Genomic DNA, 21,035 nt, shown 5'->3' with positions numbered 1-21,035 from the left:
ATGCTAAAAATGGTCTGAAAATCTTGATATCAATTTGAAGGGATAGAGAGGAGAAAGTCAGCAACTTGGAATTTTTAAAATTTTTTTCTTTGAAAAAAATGTGTTTATTTGAGAGGAAGAGTTAGGGAGAGAGAGAGAGAGAAGGAGAGATCTTCCAACTGCTGGTTCACTCCCCAGAAGGATGTGATGGCGGGAGGCCAGGCCAGGGGAAGGTAGGAGCCAGGACTTCCTTCCTGGTGCTTTCCAGAAGCACTAGAGGGAGCTGGATTCGAAGTAGAGCAGCCAGGATTCATTTGGGATGCCAGTGTTACCAGTGGTGGCTTACCTCCCACTTTGCCACAACACCACCCAGAAATGCTGCTTTTCAAATAAGAAAAGCCACAGGGAACCCAAAGCCAGAGCCTACTCTGCCTCTGCTGTGAAGGTATCATTCCTGCAGATTCTGTTTTACCTATGATGCTATCTCAAGATCCAATCATCTGTCTCTTTCATATGCCTACACTTGCAGCTGTTTGGAATGCTCAAGGGAGGGAGTATGGTATGCCCCAGGGCAAAGATGTCAGAGCACCAGTTATGTCCATTTAAGTAAACAAGGTAAAATATGTGAATTTGACAAGCTATCCAGATGTCCATAAATTGTTCCAAAGAACAAAGGGTAGTGTAACATTAAATAAGTTGTGGTATTTTCCATATTAAGGGTATTTATCTTGGTTATTTAACTCTTGGAATGATTGACAGAAGGGTCTATTGGTTGTGGAAGCGTTGCTTCCTTCCCAGGCTCTTTGAGCCCCTGTGCAGATTTAAGTGTATTTTTGTTATAATTTGCTCCACCTGTGTCTGTCAGTTCCTTTCCCCTTGCCTCCCCCCGTGATATTCTGGCTCATGTGTCTCCATAAAGCTCTAAGCCAGTTATTAATAACAGCCCAGTGAACCTCCTGATCCACCAAGAGCATATGGTGTTTTCCACAGGAGAGAGCATTCCCTTGACTTTGGACTTTGCTTCCTGAACCCCTGAACAGTAAGTACTTTCTTTTTTGGGGGGCGGGGGGGTGGTTCTAATTGCGTTTTTAAATGTTGACGTAAGAGGAATGTTTAAGGTGACTCGTGTTTGCTTCTAGTAGAGGGAGAATGCAGTAGGTTAAGACTTGGCTGAAATTCACAAAGCCTATTTTCATTCCCTGCATTTCAACATCTCTGCTAATTTTTTAAGGCTGATTATGAGAGAGATTAATGAGCCAGAATCCTACTTCTTTCCTTTTTGGATAATGGCAAGAGGAAAAGCAGGAGATGAATAATACCGTGTATAAATTATTAGACCAAGTCCTGTGGCTGCAGCTTGATACTCCCAGGTTTCTGTTTCCGCTCCGGAGAGCATTCCAGCGACTGAAGGAAGAATTCTCACATGTGAACATATTCAGGGAGGAGTTGGCTAGCAGGCCTAGGCTCTTGTTATCCTTCCATGTTTCAGGTTTACATCCAAGAGGTCACTGTCTCATCGTGTGGATCCTTTGCTTTCTTGTTACTAAACAAAAGCCTTTGCAGCCTTCTTTATAATGTTTGCTTACTTCTGCAAGTCCTCCAGAATAGGTCACTGTGGTTTTGTTTTTGGGTTGGGTTTGGATTTTTGTTGTTGTTGTTTTGTTTGTTTTGCCTGGAAGAGGAAGACCCTAAAGCCCAGAAAGACTCACACCCAGCTTGGTTCTTGTGAGCAGAGCTGAAATCTGACTCCCCAGTCCCTCTTTGGGGCCACAGGTTAGCATAGCTTTTGTTAAATATGCTCAAGTCCCAAATTTGTGCACCATGTTACGTAAAACACGCACAAAGGCATAATGGTGCTCAGAAGAAGCAGATGTGGGCCTGTCCTGGAGCCCTGGCTATTGGGGTCCGTGCAGTGATTGTAGGGGACACGAAGGTGTGAAGAGTATTGTCCCATTGCAGGCAGGGCCCCAGGGAACTTCCCGCTGTTTGGCAGGGCCCACCCAGTGGACTTCTCTGCAGGCACCTGAATGCAGCTCCACCTTCTTTTGCATGGACACCAGACCACCCTGCCGGGGAATTCTAATCCATCCAGGCATTGTTTGCTACTGTGGGGCTGGCCTTTTGCTCAGTGTGAGCTTGGAGGTTAATGTCAGTGATAGCGTCTTGCAAAAGGGCCTTCTATTATTCCTACTGTCTTGGCTGTCCCCATTGACCTTATGCTAATCAAGGGACCTACATTTAGGCTTTCATTCTTTCCTCATTCTTTAGATTCCCCTTTTCTTTGTGATACAAGATTGAGTGGTAGGATAAGAATTGTAGCAGGAATATCTATTGTTTCTAGGTAAAACTAATGGCAGAATTATCCTTAGAAATTCCCAAGTTGGGCCCGGCACAGTGGCGCAAGTGGTTAAAGGTCCTCACCTTGCACGCCCGGGATCCCATATGGGCACCGGTTCTAATCCCGGCAGCCCCACTTCCCTTCCAGCTCCCTGCCTGTGGCCTGGGAAAGCAGTCGAGGACGGCCCAACGCTTTGGGAACCTGCACCCGTGTGGGAGACCCGGAAGAGGCTCCTGGCTTTGGATCAGCATAGTATCGGCCCGTTGCACTCACTTGGGGAGTGAATCATCAGACAGAAGATCTTCCTCTCTGTCTCTCCTCTCTGTATATCCGCCTTTCCAATGAAAAAATAATAAAAAAAATAAATCTTTTAAAAAAAAAAAAGAAAAAAAGAAATTCCCAACTTGACCATGATGTAAAAAGTCTGAGCCAGAGTTTGGCTGATTTTGTATAAATAAAGCAGACAGCTTTCCCGCATTGTCTATTATGATCATGAAATCCTAGTGGTCCGTCTCTTTCCTCTTTGCGCCTCATCCACGCACCCTTCGTGAGTTCCAAACTCAGCTGGAGTTGGACTCCTGCACCTGGCCTAGGCTACTTCTGCGTTGTACACCTGTAAGCACATACTCTGCCACCCTGAGCCTCAGTTTCCCTGTTTGTGAAATGACAGTTATAATCTGTTTTTCAGGCAGGTGAAGTTTATTCGTGAATACCTGGCCAAATATAGTGACAGTTACTTTAATTTGTAAAGCCTCTCATCTTGCTGATAATCTCTCAGTCTTCTAAGTTCAAACCCAGAACCTTCAGATATGGTCTTTGATGAGAAACCTTAAACTCCAGCAAGAAAAATTGGACTTGGAATACTTTTTATAATGTCCTGTTTAGGATGCTGTAAACCATGTGGAAGCTGGAGATGGGTTGATAAGAGGATGTTAATTGTTAGCAATTGAGACAATGAAGCTAGAACTAAGATCAGTGATGATAACAAAACGCCAAAAAAGCCTTTTCAGGGTGTAAGCTGTGACTTTCATAAGCTGTTATTAGAATTCTAGAAAACAGGTTTTTTTATTGTGGTTCCAAACGATGCACTCGGTTCTTTTCTTCCTGAATAGGGCAGAGAACAGTGCCATCTAACACACTACCTGCTTCCCGGAGTGTTACCTGAAAACTCAGGTAATGGAGATTTGTGTTTTCCTCTGGAAGCTGCCTTTTGGGAAGCAAGTATATAATTCCTATTATGTGCAAGACACAGTGCTGCAGTAGCAAGGAGTTCATATGCTCTTCATGCAAGAGAAAGAGGCCATTTCATGAGCAGTTCTGGGTTGCTTGTGATTCAGGACTCTTCAGGAGTATCCCTTGTAAGGAATGACCCTGTGAGGCACAGGCCAACACCACCCTAAAATTATACCTCATCCTCCCTACCATAAAAATGTTTGCACATCTGTGTTGTCCCAAGTCCTGTGCTTAAAGCTGTAGAAATCACTTGTCCGCTAAAGGAAGACAGTCTGTTATTTAAACTTGAAGTTCTGTTCTGCAACATAGTCGTTTACCTCCTCAGCTAAACTCAACCCCAAACGGCATCCAACTGGTTTCAGAAATTACATTGTCCCCTAAAAGGCATGAAACATTCTCACCAATGATCTTATACAGAGAAGTACGTATTACAGGTCAAGTAGGCAGTTTAAAGGATTTGACCAAATGCTTCCTAGAACTCAGACAAGGCCAGAAACCCTACAGTGCCCTTCATTTCCCAGCCCTGAACTGGGGGGTGATACTTATTTGAATATCTGAGTTTTGCAGAGAAGGAAACACTAAGCAATCAAGACTAAGTGCTCTTCCTGTTTGCTCCTGGTGTCTGAAGGACAGTGTCAGACTGCAGCTCTGAGCAGGGCTTCCGAGGCGGCCTTGCGTGGCTGGCCTCAAGCCAGGGCTCTGAACATTTCACCTGGCCTTGCAAGTACACTGCAGCTGTGGTTCATGGAGAGGGCTGAAAACTTGGCAGGCAGAAGGTTGATAACATTTTGACTGTTTTGGTTCCAGAACATTTCTTAATGTTATGTGTCCATAACTAAATGCATAATCTATTTGGAGCAAGAATGTGGCAACCAAGAATCCCAGCCTTCAAGAGTTACATGTAGAAAAATGGCTCATTCTAGGGTCAGAAGATTGACTTAAAACATGTCAGGCAGAGCCAGCAGATAGCTTGGGAAAGTCTGAATTGGATGTAGGCTGACATGGGAAGAAAGCAGGAAAGTACAAGCAATGAAAAGAGAAACACAAGTGGCTCCTGACAGACTTGGAGCCCCTTCAATCCCCAGAGCCTGAAGGGATCAGTTGGTCCCTCATCTAGGCTACTAGGCCAGCCAGTGCTCTGCTCCCCATGGGTTTGCCTGCCTCAACTTTCCAGTACTTTCAATCTGAGCAGCTCCGTCTCTCTTCGCCATAGTTTGATTGCTGGGGAAAGTCTCTCACTCTTCTGTTTCCTCTAGCCACTATTTAATCAGATGGCATGTTGGGCTCTTCACTTAATGTCCCCTTTAAATGTTTGTTTCAATTTGAGATGGAAATCTTCTATTTAGTGGTTCACTCCCTAAATATCTGTAATAGGTGGGGCTAGGGCAGACCAAAGCTGGAACCCAATCCAGGTTCTCCCACTTGAATGGCAGGAAGCCAAGTACTTGAGCCATCACCTGCTGCCTCTCAGGGTAGGCATCAACAGAAAGCTAGAGTTAGGAGTACTGCTGGAAGCCATGGCACTTTCATACAGGAATGTAGTCATGCCAAGTGACGTCTTCACCACTGCACCCTGGGCGTACTTTGACCTGTCTTGTGATACTGAGCAGCTAAGGCTACAGGCTTTAGAGCCAAGCAAGTCGCCATCCAAATCTCTGGTCACCTCTTGCTAAGTGTGACTTTAGACAGCTTACTGAACTTTTCTCTCCAGCTAAGAATATGGTCATATTAATATTCCACCGCAGAAGGTTTTAAGAGATTAAAATCGGTGAGTGTAATGGGCATATAACTTTAGTTAGTAATGCAATCCTTTCAAACCTTTGCAAGACCGAAGTTGTTATCTCTTGTCACCAGATGAAGTAGCATCCAAGGTTAATTTTTTTTGTCCAAGGCTACACAGCTAATAACTGCCAGGAAGGAAGACCAGTTCCTTTGGCTGCAAATCCTAAATGGTTTCCACATTCCACCTTGCTGACCAACCATCTGTGACTAATTGCATGTTTTCGTTCTTGGTTGAAGTCCACTTCGTCAAGGTCTTTGTCTTGTGATCCTGACCCGGTTTGGTTTTCCAGTTTTCACTTGTGATTTGCTTTGATGCTGGACTCTGTTGTCTTCTGTTGGCCTAAGTCAGAGAAGTCTTTGGGTGATGAAGGTGGGACCTCTCCACATAGCCTGGTGTGCTGAAAAGCAGATTCCGGCTGATCTTACACGTAAGGAAGCCGCTGAAGCAATGATGGTGCTAGCACTGGGAAAAGGAACTGTGCAGCCTCAGAACAGTCTCTGTGCTTCTCTGGAACTCATTTGTCAAAGAAGTTTATAAAAACCCGAATATCTGTTTTAGTGCTAACACATCTTAATGACGTCACACTTTCCATGACTGTTGCTTTTCTCATCAGGAACAGATAAACTCACTGTGAAAAGGCCACACGGTGCAGCACTCAAGCTTCTAATTGTCTCCAGGTAAAATCATGTGCCGTGTGCTTATCCTCATTCAAGCTTCTTCTTGTGCTAAACTCATGTCATTAGTAAGTTCATTTCTCAGATTTGTGTCAAATTCCCTTTCGCACATGATTCAGCTTTGGGAATAAAGTAGTAAAGACCTTAATTTATTTAGAAAAGTCAGCTTAAACTTAAATTCTAGAAACTTACAGAAGACACAAAATCAGCTTACTATTGAATGTGTCTAAGTTTCCAGTTAGTTCCCGACTGACTCAAATTTGTGTTTCATCGACACAAATCTCCCTGATGTAATTTAAACAGTAGCCATCCTAATATGGCATTCCTATCTTAAAACCCTTCTGAGTCTGTACCAAATTTTTGTTCATTTCCAACTATTTGACTTGTTTAACCTAATGGAAATCAAAAAGCAAGATGATTAACAAGACATTTTCATATTTTTCATATGCTCTCTCAAGTTTCTAAAAGATAATTTTACTAAACATAAATTTTCTAGGGGACGGGAGAACTTAACTGCTGGGGAACAAATTGAAAACACCCAATTTGGGGATTTTATTTTTAAAATTATTTTCTGTGGGAAATAGACTTAATCCCTATGTATCTATATTTCTGTTTTCATTATCATTTGATCTAATTGAATGCTGAGTTTTGCAAGAAAGCCTCGCACCAAAGTGTGAGTTTTTCAGTACCCATTAGTGTCAGGGACTGTGAGGCACTGGGGTCAGGGATGGGGAGGGTCGTCCCCACCTTGCACAGCAGTGACCCATGAGACCACATAACGAGACATGAGGCAGTGCAGTGATGGTAACACTTGCGTGACTCAGAGAGGAGGAAAATGCATGCGCCCTGAGGAGGACAGGATGGAACACAGGAAAGGAACACTGAGTCTCAAGCTCAGGAAGGAGTTTGCCACTGGTTTGCTGCTGAAGCAGAGCCTGAACAGAATGATGACTGTCAGGTGACATGCTAGACTGCAGTTAGCAACAGTTGTCATCCTGTATGAAGTGTTTGCTTTCTAGGCCCAAGTTTGGACTCATTTAATTCTCATGATACCTAAAGAAGTTGCTGTCATCTCCATTTTCTAGAAGTGCTACCAAGGCACAGAGAATTAATGCAACTTGTCTGAGTCTCACACTAAGTAACACATCTAGGATTCCAACCCTGTTAGTGTCATTTCAGACCCATTGTTCCAGCACTGTGTCATGGAAGCATTCTGGTTATTTCTGTCTGGTTAATGTTAAGGAGGTAAAGGGGAGAAGCTTGTCAGCAATAAGGCAACCAGAAGTTAAAAACAAAATAATGATTATTAAGAGTACAATAAATCATAACTGGTAAAGCAAACGCACAAGAACAGTACTTTCAGTTGACCGTGTTGATAGCGAGCTTGTGGTTGTGGTCTTGGGAATGTCGCATTTACATGAGGCAGGGTGTTTTGATGTGAATGCATGAACAATTCACAGTTGTAAAGATGCTTTGACAAATGCAAGGTTATCAGGCCCAGAAAGGTATAACTGTGAACACATCCATCTCATTGGTGAACAAGCAGTTCACAGACGAGGAGAAAGAACAAGGGTTGCAGCCGGAGTGTGACCATTAATAATGATGTGACTGTTTTCAATCTAGTATAGTCAATCTCCATTATAATACCAATCTTTTAAAATAACAACTTTTTTTCTGAAAACAAGTTTGAAAACAGTAATGAGCTGGTTAGTTGAAAGGATATTGTGTCTGGAGGCTGTCCTGAGGTGCTAATCACCATCCAGACACAGGACACCAAGCAGCCTGCGGTTCCTGAGACTTACATCTGCCCAAAGTTATCGTCACTGCACATGGTAGGCCTGCACTATGCTCTTACAGTTACTTAGGAAACCTGTTAAGCAAAAATGGAGACATGCTTAAAGGTTGATTTATTTGAAAGAGCTACAGAAAGAGGAGAGAGAAAATGAGTCAGAAAATCTTACATCAGCTGGTTTACTGCCCAGATGGCCCTTAAAAGCTGGATCATCCAAAGCCAAGAGCTAGGAACTTCTTCCAGGTCTCCCCCTCGGGTAACAGAGTCCCAGACATTTGGGCCATGGTATGCTGCTTTCCCAGGCACATTAGAACCAATGCCCAAATGGGATGGCCACGTTGCAGTGGCTTTACCCGCTATTCCGCAGTGCCAACCCCTGACCGGTTTTCATGACGTCTCCTTTCTCAGCACATGTCTCAAGAGGAAATCTGCAGATATTATCTTAACTCTTAGATAGCTACGGAAGCAGGAGTAGGATTAGAAAATTCTTGTAAAAAAATGTTTTTGAAATGTGACTCATGTGTTTAAAGACTATAAACTTGAATCCAATGAAAAGTGTTTTGATTGTAAGTGAGACTTTGCAACGTACATTCTGTTCTTTGTCTTGACAAAAATCCACGCCTCGGAAGGGGAAATGGAAGGGGCTGTGAAAAACCCAAAAGGGGAAAAGGGTGAAGTTTTAGACTGATTTTTTGTTGTTATTTTTTGAGGTAGGTTTGGTTTTTTAGACTAAATTTTATATAATTCAAGGAGTTTGAGCTTGTGATTTATTTTGCTTTATTTATGAAAGGGATTCAACCACTTAGAAAATGAACTCTCTACCATTCCAGGAGGGGGAATAATGTGAAAAACACTTTTCTCAATAGAAACAAGATGGTAAATGGGTGAAAGGATAGAGCCTAGCAGCCAGTGGCAAATGACAAGCAAGGAAGACAGAGCAGTGTATATTCTGGAGACCAAAGGCTTATTATTGCTACCCTTTAGTCTAACTTGCCTGTCCACCTGATCGACAAGCAGTGAATAAGTCTATTTGAATTCAGTTATTTGAACCTGAAAATTGATGCATTCAAAGGAGAATATGAAGTTTTGAAAACTGAACAAGAATGTACCCATTGCACTACCAGTGGAGTATCCTATGACATCATAAATGGTTCCTAGCTGCTTCTGGACAAGAAAAATAGAGGCAATCAAATGGGATGAAACCTTGTTGCAATCATCCAATGTTATATAAACCGTCTGAATACTATAAAGTATTTTTGGCCCAAAATAACTTACATGCCTTACATCAGAACTTGAAGTTACACCAGGTAACTTCTTGCTACATTCAAGGTAAGAATGAAGTCTTGAGATAAATTCTAGTATAGTTTTCTAACTTTTTTGAAAGTTATATATGCTTGTGATATATGTCTTAGTAGATTAAAAAAACATTATATATTTTTTTCCTAAAAATAACTGTTAAATAGCTTTTCCTTCTAAAAGGAAGGATCTTAAAATCCCTCCCACAACCCCAAAAGAAAAGACCCCACCTCAGTACCAAGATTTGAGCTGAGTAAGAACCAATACAATTTGAAGACTGTGACTAAATGTGTGTCCTTCCAGAGTGAGAGCCCCAGGAACCTAGCTGATGTCAAGGGGAGCAAGCAGCAGCTACCCAGGTCACTGGATCTCGTGGGCATTATTGATTGAGACAAGAGTGTGCCCCTTAGAAAGAGAGATTCTGGCTGGTTTAGCATGGTAGTTGTATATTTTCATTCTCAAATGTTCCATTGACAAATGTAGCGTTTCCTTTGATCCTATTTATGGTAAAAATTGGGTTACCAGAAGTTAAATCCCTATAAATTACTTTCATGTTTCTAGAGAGGGAAGAAGAGCAACCGAAACAGAACTGCTTCGGGTTTCTGAAGTTAAAGAAACAATATCCTTGTCCATGAAAACATTAAAGAGATAGAAAAAGTAAGGAGGGAAAATGACTGAGCCACTATGACCACTATTGAGATTTGCACATTTCTCTCTCTGGTCTTTTTCTTTCAATATTTCAATTATAAAACCTAATGAACATACAGAAAATAATATATAAAATGTCTGTATACACTCAACCCACAATTAGAAGTAAATGTTAATATAACCACCGCCAAGGACAAGAAACACAGCATTTCTGGTAACTCCTTCTTGTGCCATGCCTGATCCTTACTCTCCCAGTCTCCTTTTAGCAGTCCCTTACTTTTCTTGCTAAATTTGACACTTTCACCCTTACCATACTGAGCCATGCACTTTAGCTCTAGGTTTTTACTGTATGCAAATGTGCTTCCTAAGAAATGTTGTTTTTATTTGGACATTTGTAAAAGGATTATACAGACATAAAGTTAGCTTCCATTCTCTGATTCACTCTGCAAACACTTCCCTGGTGGAATCCGAACCAGACCGAGACCAAGCGTCCAGCCTTCACCCGAGTCTCCTGTGTGGGTGGCAGTAACTCCAGCCATCGCCTCTTCCCTCCTAGATTGTGTTTAGCAAGAAACGGTAATCTAGGCATCCCAAAGAATAGCTGAAACATACTTAGACCTTGTATTTCCTCTTGTGCTTGAATTTAAAAATCAGCACTGCAGCTGTAAGATCCATCTCTGCTTTTGTATCTAACTGTACCTTAATTCTCTTTATTGTGTAATATTTCTTTATATGACCTCATCACAATTTGTGTATATAGTAACAGGTATTTGGGTTGTTTGCACATTGTAGATAATATAAATAATATATGGCTATGTGTCTGGTGCAGGTGGCCATTTGTTTGTTTAGGTGATAGAATTTTAATGTATGGCCACTAATTGTGGCTCTTTTAACTAGCCTCCTGTTGTAGCTTATAATATTTTTTTCCATAATAATAATAGCATGATGGATCTGGTTAGGTGTTACATGTATATGTTAATATTGTAAAACCCTCACAAAGTTCATGACTTATTCACTGATGACATACTATTTACTTAAAATTTCTCTATTTTTCTGTATGTATGCTATGTAGCTGAGCATTCCTTGTCCAAAAATCCAATATCTAACATACTCAAAAATCTAAAATGCTCCAAAATCAAAAGCTTTTTGCATTTACTTTTGTTTCCATCTATGTGGAAGTGAAAAAGAAAGATGGAGAGAGAGAGCTTCCAACCTCCAGTTTACTTCCCGAAATGCCTGCAACAGCTGGAACTAAATCAGGCTGCTGTTTGGTCTAGTTCAATCAAGGTCTCCCATGTAGGTGACAGGAACCCAAGTGCTTGACCTGTCCCCTTCTGCCTCTCAGGTGTGTGTTAATTAGAAACTGGAATCACGAACAGAGCTGATACTTGAACACATGTTCCTCAGCATGGGATGCATGACATCATAAGGGGTACCCTCACCACTGCACCAAACACCTGCTCCCTCAATGCAGATTTCTTAAGTATTGATACAATGTCACAGGAGGAAAATCCCACATGACCTCATGTAACAGGCCTCAGTCCAACCCAGGCACACTAAAAGTACAGGAACTGGCATTGTGATCGTGGCCCAAGTGCTTGGACCCCTGCCAGCTATGTGGAAGACCCAGATAGTGTTCCAGCCTCCTAGCTCTGGCCTGACCCAGTCACACTGCGAAGTGGTAGATCTCTTTCTCTCTTTTCTCTCGCTCTCCATTGCCTTTCACATAAATAAACCTTTACTAATTTTTAAAAATATATTCTCAAATTGTAGACATAAGGTATATATGATAAGTAAATACATTTTATGGTTAGATGTGGGTTCTATTTCCAAGCTATTTCATTATGAGTAAGCAATGATTCCAAAATCCAAAATAGTTGGTAATCTGAAGTACTTTTGATCCCACGCCAGTCAGATGAGGAGCACTCAACCTGTGCTTCAGTTTAAGAGAGAAAGAAGGAAAGAAAGCAAGCGTGTGGTGAGAGGTGCAGAACAAACAGAATGCATGGCCACCTTTGAACATGTGCGCTCGTGCTTAATGTATGACCGTGGGTGTGGGCATCTGGCCCATCTGTTAACACCCAGGTTTGAATGCCTGGGTTCCGTATTGGAGTGCCTGGGTTCAAGCTTTGGCTCTGCCCTCAGTGAGGCCTTCCTGCTGATGTATACACTGGGAGACATCAGGGATAACCTCAGTCACCTGAGTCCCCACCACCAACATGGAAGACCTGGGTTGAATTCCTGGTTTCTGGCCCAATTTGTCAATCCCCAACCATTGAAGGGTATTTCGTGAGGGACACAGTGGACAATGTTACAATATTGTCAGTCTCTGTCTCTCTGCCTCTGGAATAAATTAATTAATGCTATTATCATAAATTACCTACAGCATACGTACCTGGTGAAAGGGTATAGCAGCCATGTTTTATAGCCTGTTTTTTGTTTTATTTTTGCTACATCTTTTTTTGTTTGTGAAAGAATTCAGTCTTAAAACATACAAAAGGGAGACATTCAATCTCCTAAGTTATGGTCTCTTCTTTAAAAAATTATTTATCTGGGCCCGGCGGCATGGCCTAGCGGCTAGAGTCCTCACCTTGAACGTGCCAGGATCCCATATGGGTGCCGGTTCTAATCCCGGCAGCTCCACTTCTCATCCAGCTCCCTGCTTGTGGCCTGGGAAAGCAGTTGAGGACGGCCCAAAGCCTTGGGACCCTGCACCCGTGTGGGAAACCTGGAAGAAGTTCCTGAATCCTGGCTTCGGATTGGCATAGCATCGGCCATTGAGCTCACTTGGGGAGTGAATCATTGGACGGATGGAAGATCTTCCTCTCTGTCTCTCCTCCTCTCTGTATATCTGACTTTCCAATAAATAAATCTTTTTAAAAAATTTATCTAGAACACACACAGAGAGAGAGAGAGAGAATCTTCCATCAGTCCTCAGTTACTGCAACAGCTGGAGCTGAGCATTTTCAAAGCCAGGAGCCAGGAGCTTCTTCTTGGTCTCCCATGTGGCACCTGGGCCGTCCTCTGCTGTTTTTCTGGGAATCAGCAGAAAGCTGCATCAGAAGTACAGCAGCTGAGATGCAAACCAGGTCCATGTGGGATCCTGGCACCACAGCACACCCACTCCCGGGTTACATAGGGAAGGCCTGAAGATCAGTAGTATTGGTGCTTTTGCTGTGAAGATATTACAACATTTATTAAATTCATTTTTAGGAAGTTGCTTTCAAAACTTCATGTGTGTTTGCCAGGAAAATCTTACAATTTTTCTGGATACTTCTGTTAAGCAATCAGTTTTTAGTTAACTCAATGCTGTGGTAAGTGGCACTGAAGTGTCACCTGTTGACTGTGGTCTATCTTCTGATACTCTGTCCTCTCTTTGGAAAGTCCTTTCAGAGTTTCTCCAAGCAGACTCCCTGGCTGTTGGCTTCCTAACCACCCCACTGTGCGGTAAAACCTCTTCATGTGCTTTGACCCAGGAACCAAGGTTGCTAAGAAACCACCTGTGCTGAATGCACTGTATTCTAGCAAGAGCAAACAGAAAAGCAAGGAACGGTGTCGTGCACTGCTACCTGGAACAAATTCAGGTGAGAATTCAGGTTTTCCCAACCCACCTCCCTTGTCATCTCAATCTCGTCGTGTTAAGAGAGTTTTTTCCAGAGAATTGAGGATACCCCGGGCAGTCCAATTGGAGACTGAGGTTACAGAAAAGACACAGTCACTTTGCAGTCCCACCCTTAATTCTTGTCCCTGTTGCTGAAACACAGACAAAAGGAATGGTTAACCATAGGGAAAATCTTACATGCTTCCTGTGCTAATCATGGCTGTGTAGTCTGCACAAGCCAGTCCCTCTTATGGGAATGGGGCAAGTTATTCCCTAAGCTAGTCAAGGCTGCTTAAAGGGGGAGAAGAAAGCTGTCAGAATACTCATCTCTCTCTCCCTTTTATGTTTCATTCTCACTTCAGGTTCAGTGACATTTCGATTTTTGAGTGAAAATAGCAGGTGAGATAATTTAAGACCCAAGTCCTGCTACTTTTCTAAGCTGTTGATAATCATTTTAAGTTAAATGTATGTAAGGAACTTCTGTTTGATTGTTGGCTCACTTGCTTTTGCGTTCCCTGTAAAGGGCCTGAAGAATGGCTCTAAGAGACATCAGGTAAGATATTCCATCAGGGTGGCAAACGGAGTACCACATAAAACCTTGTAAAATTCCTGGATCTGATGTCTTCTTGAGTAGCCAAACATGAGAAAAAGAATCTCAAGCAAATATGAAATACCTTCTGATGTTTATGCTTAGAAGGTTTTTGTCATCACCTGTTTTTCCCCAGGCCTTCAAATTTTCATTTCGAAGTAACAGTTTGTAGTTAGAGGACTACTAAAGACCACAGATACCTTATAATAAACAAATGAATGAGTGAGAGCATGAAAGAGTGTGAACATCACAAAAGCTGCTTGAGCCGTTTCTTTTAGATAGAAAGGCAGGGTTGATAAATAAAAAGCCTGTGATTGTTTTGTAAAATGAGCAGGAGAAAAAAATCTTAGTTTTGCAGTTGGTTACAGATTAATACAGAGAATTCCCTGGAAGTCTTACTTTTGCACTGTTTTGTTTATACGGCAAATACCATATTGAGTTGAAAAAAATCAGGATTATTAATGTGTTCATCCAAGGATACTTTTCTCTTTCCCCCCACCCCCGCCCCCAGGAAACAGGAATATTCTGGATATGACTGGTAAAAACTGGATATTAATTTCTACTTCTACCCCTAAAAATCTAGAAGATGAATTTGTGGGACAACTTCTGAAAATCTTATTTGTAATCTTCATTGACTTAATGTCTATTATGTATGTTGTTGTAACTTCGTAAGAAGTTGACCACCTTTATATGTAAATTGCAAATTGAATTTCCATAAATAAAAATTTTTATTTTAAGATGCTGAGTGCTTTTTTTTGGTATTTGATGAAATCACCAATTAATTCTAGAAACCAGCAAAACATAATCAAACTACAATATGTATTGTATTCTAAAGAAGTACTTTAGAATTTTTGAAGTGGAAGTTTTTTTCAAAAAACATTATGTATACAGTTTCTTGATTTTTAGCAGTTCTGTGATTTTAGTAATTCATTGAGTATAAGTGCAATTCTGAATGATGCTGATGTTTTAAGCATGTGTACATACCTGAAATCTTATAAAACTCAACCTTTCACACCAAGCTTAACAACAACGTAGGAGCTTGATCTTGTATGCAGGGCACTGATAGTTTATACCCACTTTCTTACAAATATTTTATCTGTTTATTTGTAGATCTTTTAAATAAGCAAGATCTTTTCCACTACCAAATTGTTAGAGTAAAAACAGAAACACTTAGGATACTCTCAAGAAAACACAACTTGGACCCCGCACAATAGCCTAGTGGCTATATCTCACCTTGCATGCACTGAGATCCCATATGGGCACCGGTTCATATCCAAGCTGCTCCACTTGCCTTCCAGCTCCCTGCCTGTGGCTTGGGAAAGCAGCCCAAAGGCTTGGAATCCTGCACCTGTGTGGGAGATACGGAGAAAGCTCCTGGCTCCTGGCTTCAGGTAAACTGTGGCCATTGAAGCCACTTTGGGAATGAGCCAGTGGACAGAAGATCTTTTTGTCTCTCCTCTCTATAAATCTGCCTTTCCTATTAAAAATTTTAAAATGGATCCTCAAGTATTTGTTAAAAAAAAAAAATAAATAAAACACCCACCTTATAAGAAAGGGAGAAAGAGGGTATAATTTGGGACTAGTGCTGTGTGTTGTTTAATATGAAGTATTAATGGTAGAAGGCAAGGTCTTCTTGTTTCCATTTCACAGAGCAGGATCTTGGAGGAAATGCACCAATTTCAGCCATGACTTGAAAGAGACTGAACTAAATTTTGACTCTTCAAAACTGGTAACATTGTCTTAAAAATAACAGCACTTTTATCACACCAGTATAGTTAAAAAATCTACAAAGCTCAACTTTTTTTTGTTTGCAGCAGTGTTTTGTTCAAGCCCCTGTTACTACACTATTGTCCCTGTTTATTTTCTTACTACACATTTGCAAATCTTTATTTAAAAAAAGAAGAAGAAGAAAATTGGGTCCAGTGCTGTGGCTTAACGGCTAAAGTCTTCACCTTGAACACTCCAGGATCCCATATGGGCGTCGGTTCTAATCCTAGCAGCTCCACTTCCCATCTAGCTCCCTGCTTGTGGCCTAGGAAAGCAATTGAGGACGGTCCAAAGCTTTAGGACCCTTCACCCCCTATGGGAGACTCAGAAGAGGATCTGGGCTCCTGGCTTCGGATCAGTGCAGCATCGGCCGTTGCAGTGACTTAGGGATGAATCATCAGACAGAAGATATTTCTCTCTGTCTCTCCTCCTCTCTGTATATATATTGCATATACATATGTATATATTGCAATAAAAATAAATAAATCTTAAAGATCAAATTCACCCTTGTTTTTATGCCAACGTGACAACATGCTCCCTTCTCATTTTCCTAACTTCTTCATTTTCTGATAGTCAAGGTTAAAATATTAACTGTTGAAATGCTGTTTAAGCTTCTGAGAAGCAAAAAAGTCTCAGTGTCCTTTGGACTTCTTGAGTTTTCTTATTGAACATGCATGCTTAACAAAATTCTGATTTCCTCCGAGAATGAATGTCCTCGGGGATTTGGCCTGATCATTAGTGCAAGGTTTCATAAGAGACCTAATGAGGTGTGAAAGGAATCTGGACCTTTGAGACGTCTCCCTTAACTGACTTTGACTTCACCTGCCATGATGTTGTATATTTAACCAAAATCCAAATAAAGTCAAACTTAATTGAAAACTTTAGCAGAAAATATTGTTAGTTCTCTACACTGTGTTTTTAGATCCTTCTTTTTGGGTATCAAGGGCATTTCCTGTTTCTCCCCAGCCCTGTCTGAGATTGTTGAAACCTATGACTCAATGAGTGAAACCACTTGCATCTTAGAGGCAGTTTTTTTCCCCGGTGCTTCTAGGCAGTGGGAAACGAGTTAGAAGCCCCCACTGTGAAATCAGTCCACGTCCTTGGCTTCACCTCTTAACAGTTGGACATCTGTTTCTTTACCATGAGTGCCTATCCTTCAGGCTTATAGAGGGATGAATTAAGGCTGATTTATGCCAAGTGCTCGCCACTGTGACTGGCATATGGAAAACCCTCAACTTACAGTAGATGGCTGTCATTATCTTCCAGTGGGAGATGTGGCTGCCTTCAAATCAGAGAGCCAAGAGTCCAAGTGACCCTGCCTGTTCTGTACTTCCCTTATGCTGAGGATGACCTCCCATGAACCCATCCCATGTGACTGTTCCAGAAGAGCTACAGCTCAGTTCTGCTGGAGTGTTAAGTCTAAACTTGTTGACCCTGCAGGACTTCTTGCAGTTATGTTATTTCCAGACCTGGCAATTGCAATTTAGTATCATAATGCGACTGTCACAAGAACAGATACATGACAAATACCCCCCTTCAACAAGTGACCAAGATGTTAATATGCGAGTGTCCTGGCTTTAAAGTTGGAAAAAGGTAATTTTTCCTTCATCCTGAAGAAATAATCATTCAGTTCCTTTTTCCTAGCATAGTTCTGGGCAGGTGGTTTAAAAGTGCAGAGAAGAGAGTACCTACTCTTGAGAGATTCATAGTGTGGTAGGAAAAACAGGTGGATACCCAAATGGTACAAGAGGACGGAGAGAAATATTAGGAAAGACATGCTATGGTACTATGAAGGGTATTGTGAGAGATGATCCAAGCACACTTTTTAAACATCTGGAATATCAGCACCCTCATCTACTGAATTCAGAATGTTCGAGGTAGCAAGATGCCCAATGATTCATACACATACTGTGGTCTGAGAGGCACTGGGCAGCTCACTGGACTGAATGTTCAGGCTGTCTTGTTGTTTATCCAGCTCCTGCATAGCTTTGTGACCTTTAGGCAATTTGCTTAACCTTTTGTGACACCGTCCTCCTGCATTCAAACAAAACAAGCAAGCAGACTGCGTGATGGCAATCTGTTTTCATATGGAAATACAATCCACATCATATGGAAATGCTGTGGATATTAAATAAACTGGGCTGAAATTTAGATGAAAATAGGTAACAGGGGAGATATATAAAGTCAAGGTATCTTCATCAGGAAGATAAGAGTAGCTCTGTATAATAAGGAAGATGTGGCTCACTTCAGTGGAACTGGTAAGAAGATTATATTCATGAATGTCAATAATATCCATGGCATGTCTGGATACATGCAATCTAGATTTCCTAGCATGTGTTTCTCAGTAGATTTCATTCGCATTTCATAGAGCTGAATATCCACCCTCACTCTTCTAACCAACCACCTAATTGAAGAGGATGGTGCTTCTTGCCATTGATGAATCTGAATTACCTAGCCATCTCTAAACCCAGATGTCTGTTTGCCATTAATTTCGCAATCTTTTGGTACCAATTCAAGTGGCCTCACATTGTTCCTGGTTCTTGAGCCTGTTGAAAAAAAGTCTTCAATTTGAGAAAAGAGGTCAGAAACTGCCTGACCAAATCCTTGTTACTTACAGATATCTCTATCTAGAATTAGAGCATGCTGTGCTGTGTTGCTCACAGTATGAAACTTAATCTGTACTAATATGTCTATGAGTTATTTCTGATTCATAGATCGGGAAACACAGGTCGCAAGGAACCAAGTAAGACTGCTCAAGCTCACACAGCTCCTGCAAACTCTGCAGCTGAAAGGTAAGAGAACCAAAATCCCCAGCTCAAAGCCACCTGCCTCCAGAACTTCTGTCACCCACTCACAAGTCCTATCTCATAGCAAGCCAAGCAAATTCATTACCTCGCTGCTTCTTTACTTGCAGAGAAAGAAGTCTGGACTATAATGTGGCATCCCAATTCTAAATCAGGGATTCAGTCAATAAAATGCCACCTAACTGTGTTTATCCAAAATGTGTTAAGAAATCTGGCAACATGTTGGCCGCCCACTTTACAGCTAAGGCCTTCCTCTCTCCTGAGGCTCTCTAGTCCATTGTTGAGCTCTGTTGTTTTACATCATCGAATATGAAGTCAGACCTTGTGACTGGGGGTTCAGATAACTATTCTGTATTCAACATGTAAAGAAATGTAACCTGTACCCATGATTTAATCATTGAGCATGACCATTTGCCATTTTGATCAGCAGATTCCTGAAGAACTCACAAGTGACACACTGGTAAGTGTCAGTTGCTGGGGCTCAGCAACAAAACCTTTGAGCACTTATTGTTTATGAAGCATCTCGTGACACCTGATACTTGGTCTAACCTTTGAGAGTCCACTTTTGTGAAATGTCTTGCCAGACAAGTAAGCCAGATAGCCATTGTGGTATGAAACATTCCTGACCCTGAAATGAACTGCTTCTATAGTCTGGGGGCAGGGTATGCTAGAACGTCTTCAGTTTGTGTTGTTATCACCAAGACTCTTGTTGTTCTGTGTTGATCTCTGTATGATTGTTTCTAATGTTCTTACTGAGAGCAGACCTTCTCACTGAGCCAAGGGAGGGCAAGATGCCATGTGGGCTAGTCTGAGACCTACTATGAACGCAGACTTATTTATAAACCACAGGAAAGGTCTCTGCACCCTCTCGGCCACCTGCCCTGAGACAGGGGTGAGCAAAGATTAATGTGAAAGCACAGGAAGTCCCCGGTGGCCAATTGGGTCTCCATCATGCGCCACTTGCCCTTTAGACCAGAAGGTGACTAAATGATACCTGGAATATCTGTGTCTCCGGACTCCTGTACAAGGTGTGATCGCTGGTACAGACAATGACCGTTTGGGTGTTGTTGATAGAAGTTGATAATGACATGGGCCATGGAGATTATTCATTCAATAAATATTTGCCAAGAACCTCACTGCCTATTTGGCAGTGTTGGAGGTACAGGAATACATTGGTGAAAAAGCTGGCCAGGCTCCTGTTCTCCCCGGGCTTGCTTTCGGATCAGGGAGGACAGGCAACAGATTGATATAAGAATTTCATACGCTGTGGAGAAACGAAATCGAGCAGTTGGAGAAGAGGTTTATATGTGGGAAGAATGTTTCAGCTTAGGGTCCCTTAGGGGGCACCAGTGGAGCAAAGCCTGGTTGGATGCAGAGCTGCTAGATGAAAACCCAGAGGAAGGAAGAGCAATGGCAAGGGCCCAGAGAGAAGCAGAGACAAAGGCCCTGAGGTAGGCGGCAGCCGTCAGCACATTGGGAAAGCCAATGGGATTACAGCCTAGTGAACAAAACTGGAAGTCAGTTTTTCAGAACCGAGAAAAACCAGCTTCATGTACTAACCCCCAACAGCTGTCCTACAATCTGGATGGATAAGGCAACTTTCCCAAAGCAGAAAAATCCATGTCTACTTCAAAATGTGCATAGCAAATGAAATTAAAAGTAGTTTATTTTGGTGTAAAATTTTTTAAAAATTCTTCTACAGCTTCTCATGAACTTTTTGGAAACACCTCATATGCAGAGATTTCAACAATTATTTGCAGAAAAATAAACTTGTCTTTTGATTTCACTTTCCATGCACTTTTTGATTTTCTCTAATAGGATGTGGGAACTTTTTAAACTCCTCTCACAAAATGTGGTGTGCTGTGTTCTTTCTATACATCACAAACAGTAAGCCTTCTTTGAAAGGGCCGCAGTTTTTTCTGCTGCGAGTCAAGGCAGCTCCTCTTTGGCTCTTAACTAGGCACAGATCCATTGTTCCAGGAGATAAAATTTTTTTTAAAAGATTTATTTTTTTATTATTTTTTTATTGGAAAGGCGGATATACAGAGAGGAGAGACAGAGAGGAAGATCTTCTGTCCAATGATTCACTCCCCAAGTGAGTGCAACGCCCAAAACTATGCCGATCCAAAGCCAGGAGCCTCTTCCGGGTCTCCCACTCAGGTGCAGGGTCCCAAATCCTTGGGCCGTCCTCGACTGCTTTCCCGGGCCACAGGCAGGGAGCTGGAAGGGAAGCGGGGCTGCTGGGATTAGAACCAGCGCCCATATGGGATCCCGGGCGTGCAAGGTGAGGACCTTAACCACTGCGCCACCGCGCCAGGCCCTAGGAGATAAAATTAAAAGTGTGTTTTTATGACAGCTTTTTAAAAAATCGCAAGTAAAGGGCCCGGCGCGGTGGCGCAGTGGTTAAGGCCCCCTGTGAGGCCGAAGTAATGGATCAAGTACCTAGGATCCTGGCACCCATGGAGGAGACCTGGACACTGTTCTCAGCTCCTAGCTTGAGCCTGCCGTAGCCTTGGCTACTGAAGGTACTG

General features: G+C 42.0%; 1 protein-coding gene across 2 annotated transcripts; it reads left to right on the top strand.

Annotated features, from left to right (window-relative positions):
* Positions 1–323: 323 nt before the first annotated feature.
* On the top strand, positions 324–14,671 carry MRLN (myoregulin). Of its 2 annotated transcripts, XM_040975809.1 has the most exons (4): positions 324–1,018; positions 5,947–6,010; positions 13,220–13,327; positions 14,445–14,671. In XM_040975809.1, exon 4 carries the CDS (start codon positions 14,465–14,467, stop codon positions 14,603–14,605), a length of 141 nt encoding a protein of 46 aa, XP_040831743.1. In that variant the 5' UTR covers positions 324–1,018; positions 5,947–6,010; positions 13,220–13,327; positions 14,445–14,464; the 3' UTR covers positions 14,606–14,671. The 2 variants fall into 2 exon arrangements, with proteins under 2 accessions (XP_040831743.1, XP_040831742.1); XM_040975808.1 differs by lacking the exons at positions 324–1,018; positions 5,947–6,010 and having other exon boundaries at positions 12,880–13,327.
* Positions 14,672–21,035: the final 6,364 nt, after the last annotated feature.

This window comes from Ochotona curzoniae, unplaced genomic scaffold (genome assembly GCF_017591425.1).
Source record: "Ochotona curzoniae isolate NIBS_2020 unplaced genomic scaffold, NIBS_Ocur_1.0 contig_2692, whole genome shotgun sequence".
Classification (NCBI taxonomy): domain Eukaryota; kingdom Metazoa; phylum Chordata; class Mammalia; order Lagomorpha; family Ochotonidae; genus Ochotona; species Ochotona curzoniae.
Note: the sequence above shows the minus strand (reverse complement) of the source record. Positions and strands in the feature narration are given on the sequence as shown.

What these genes read in the sequence shown, in the direction of transcription:
- MRLN (XM_040975808.1), top strand. Translation starts at nt 13,204, where the DNA reads ATGTGCTTTGACCCAGGAACCAAGGTTGCTAAGAAACCACCTGTGCTG. An exon ending in GCTACCTGGAACAAATTCAG is followed by an intron (nt 13,328 to 14,444) that starts GTGAGAATTCAG and finishes CCCCGCCCCCAG; the next exon opens with GAAACAGGAATATTCTGGAT.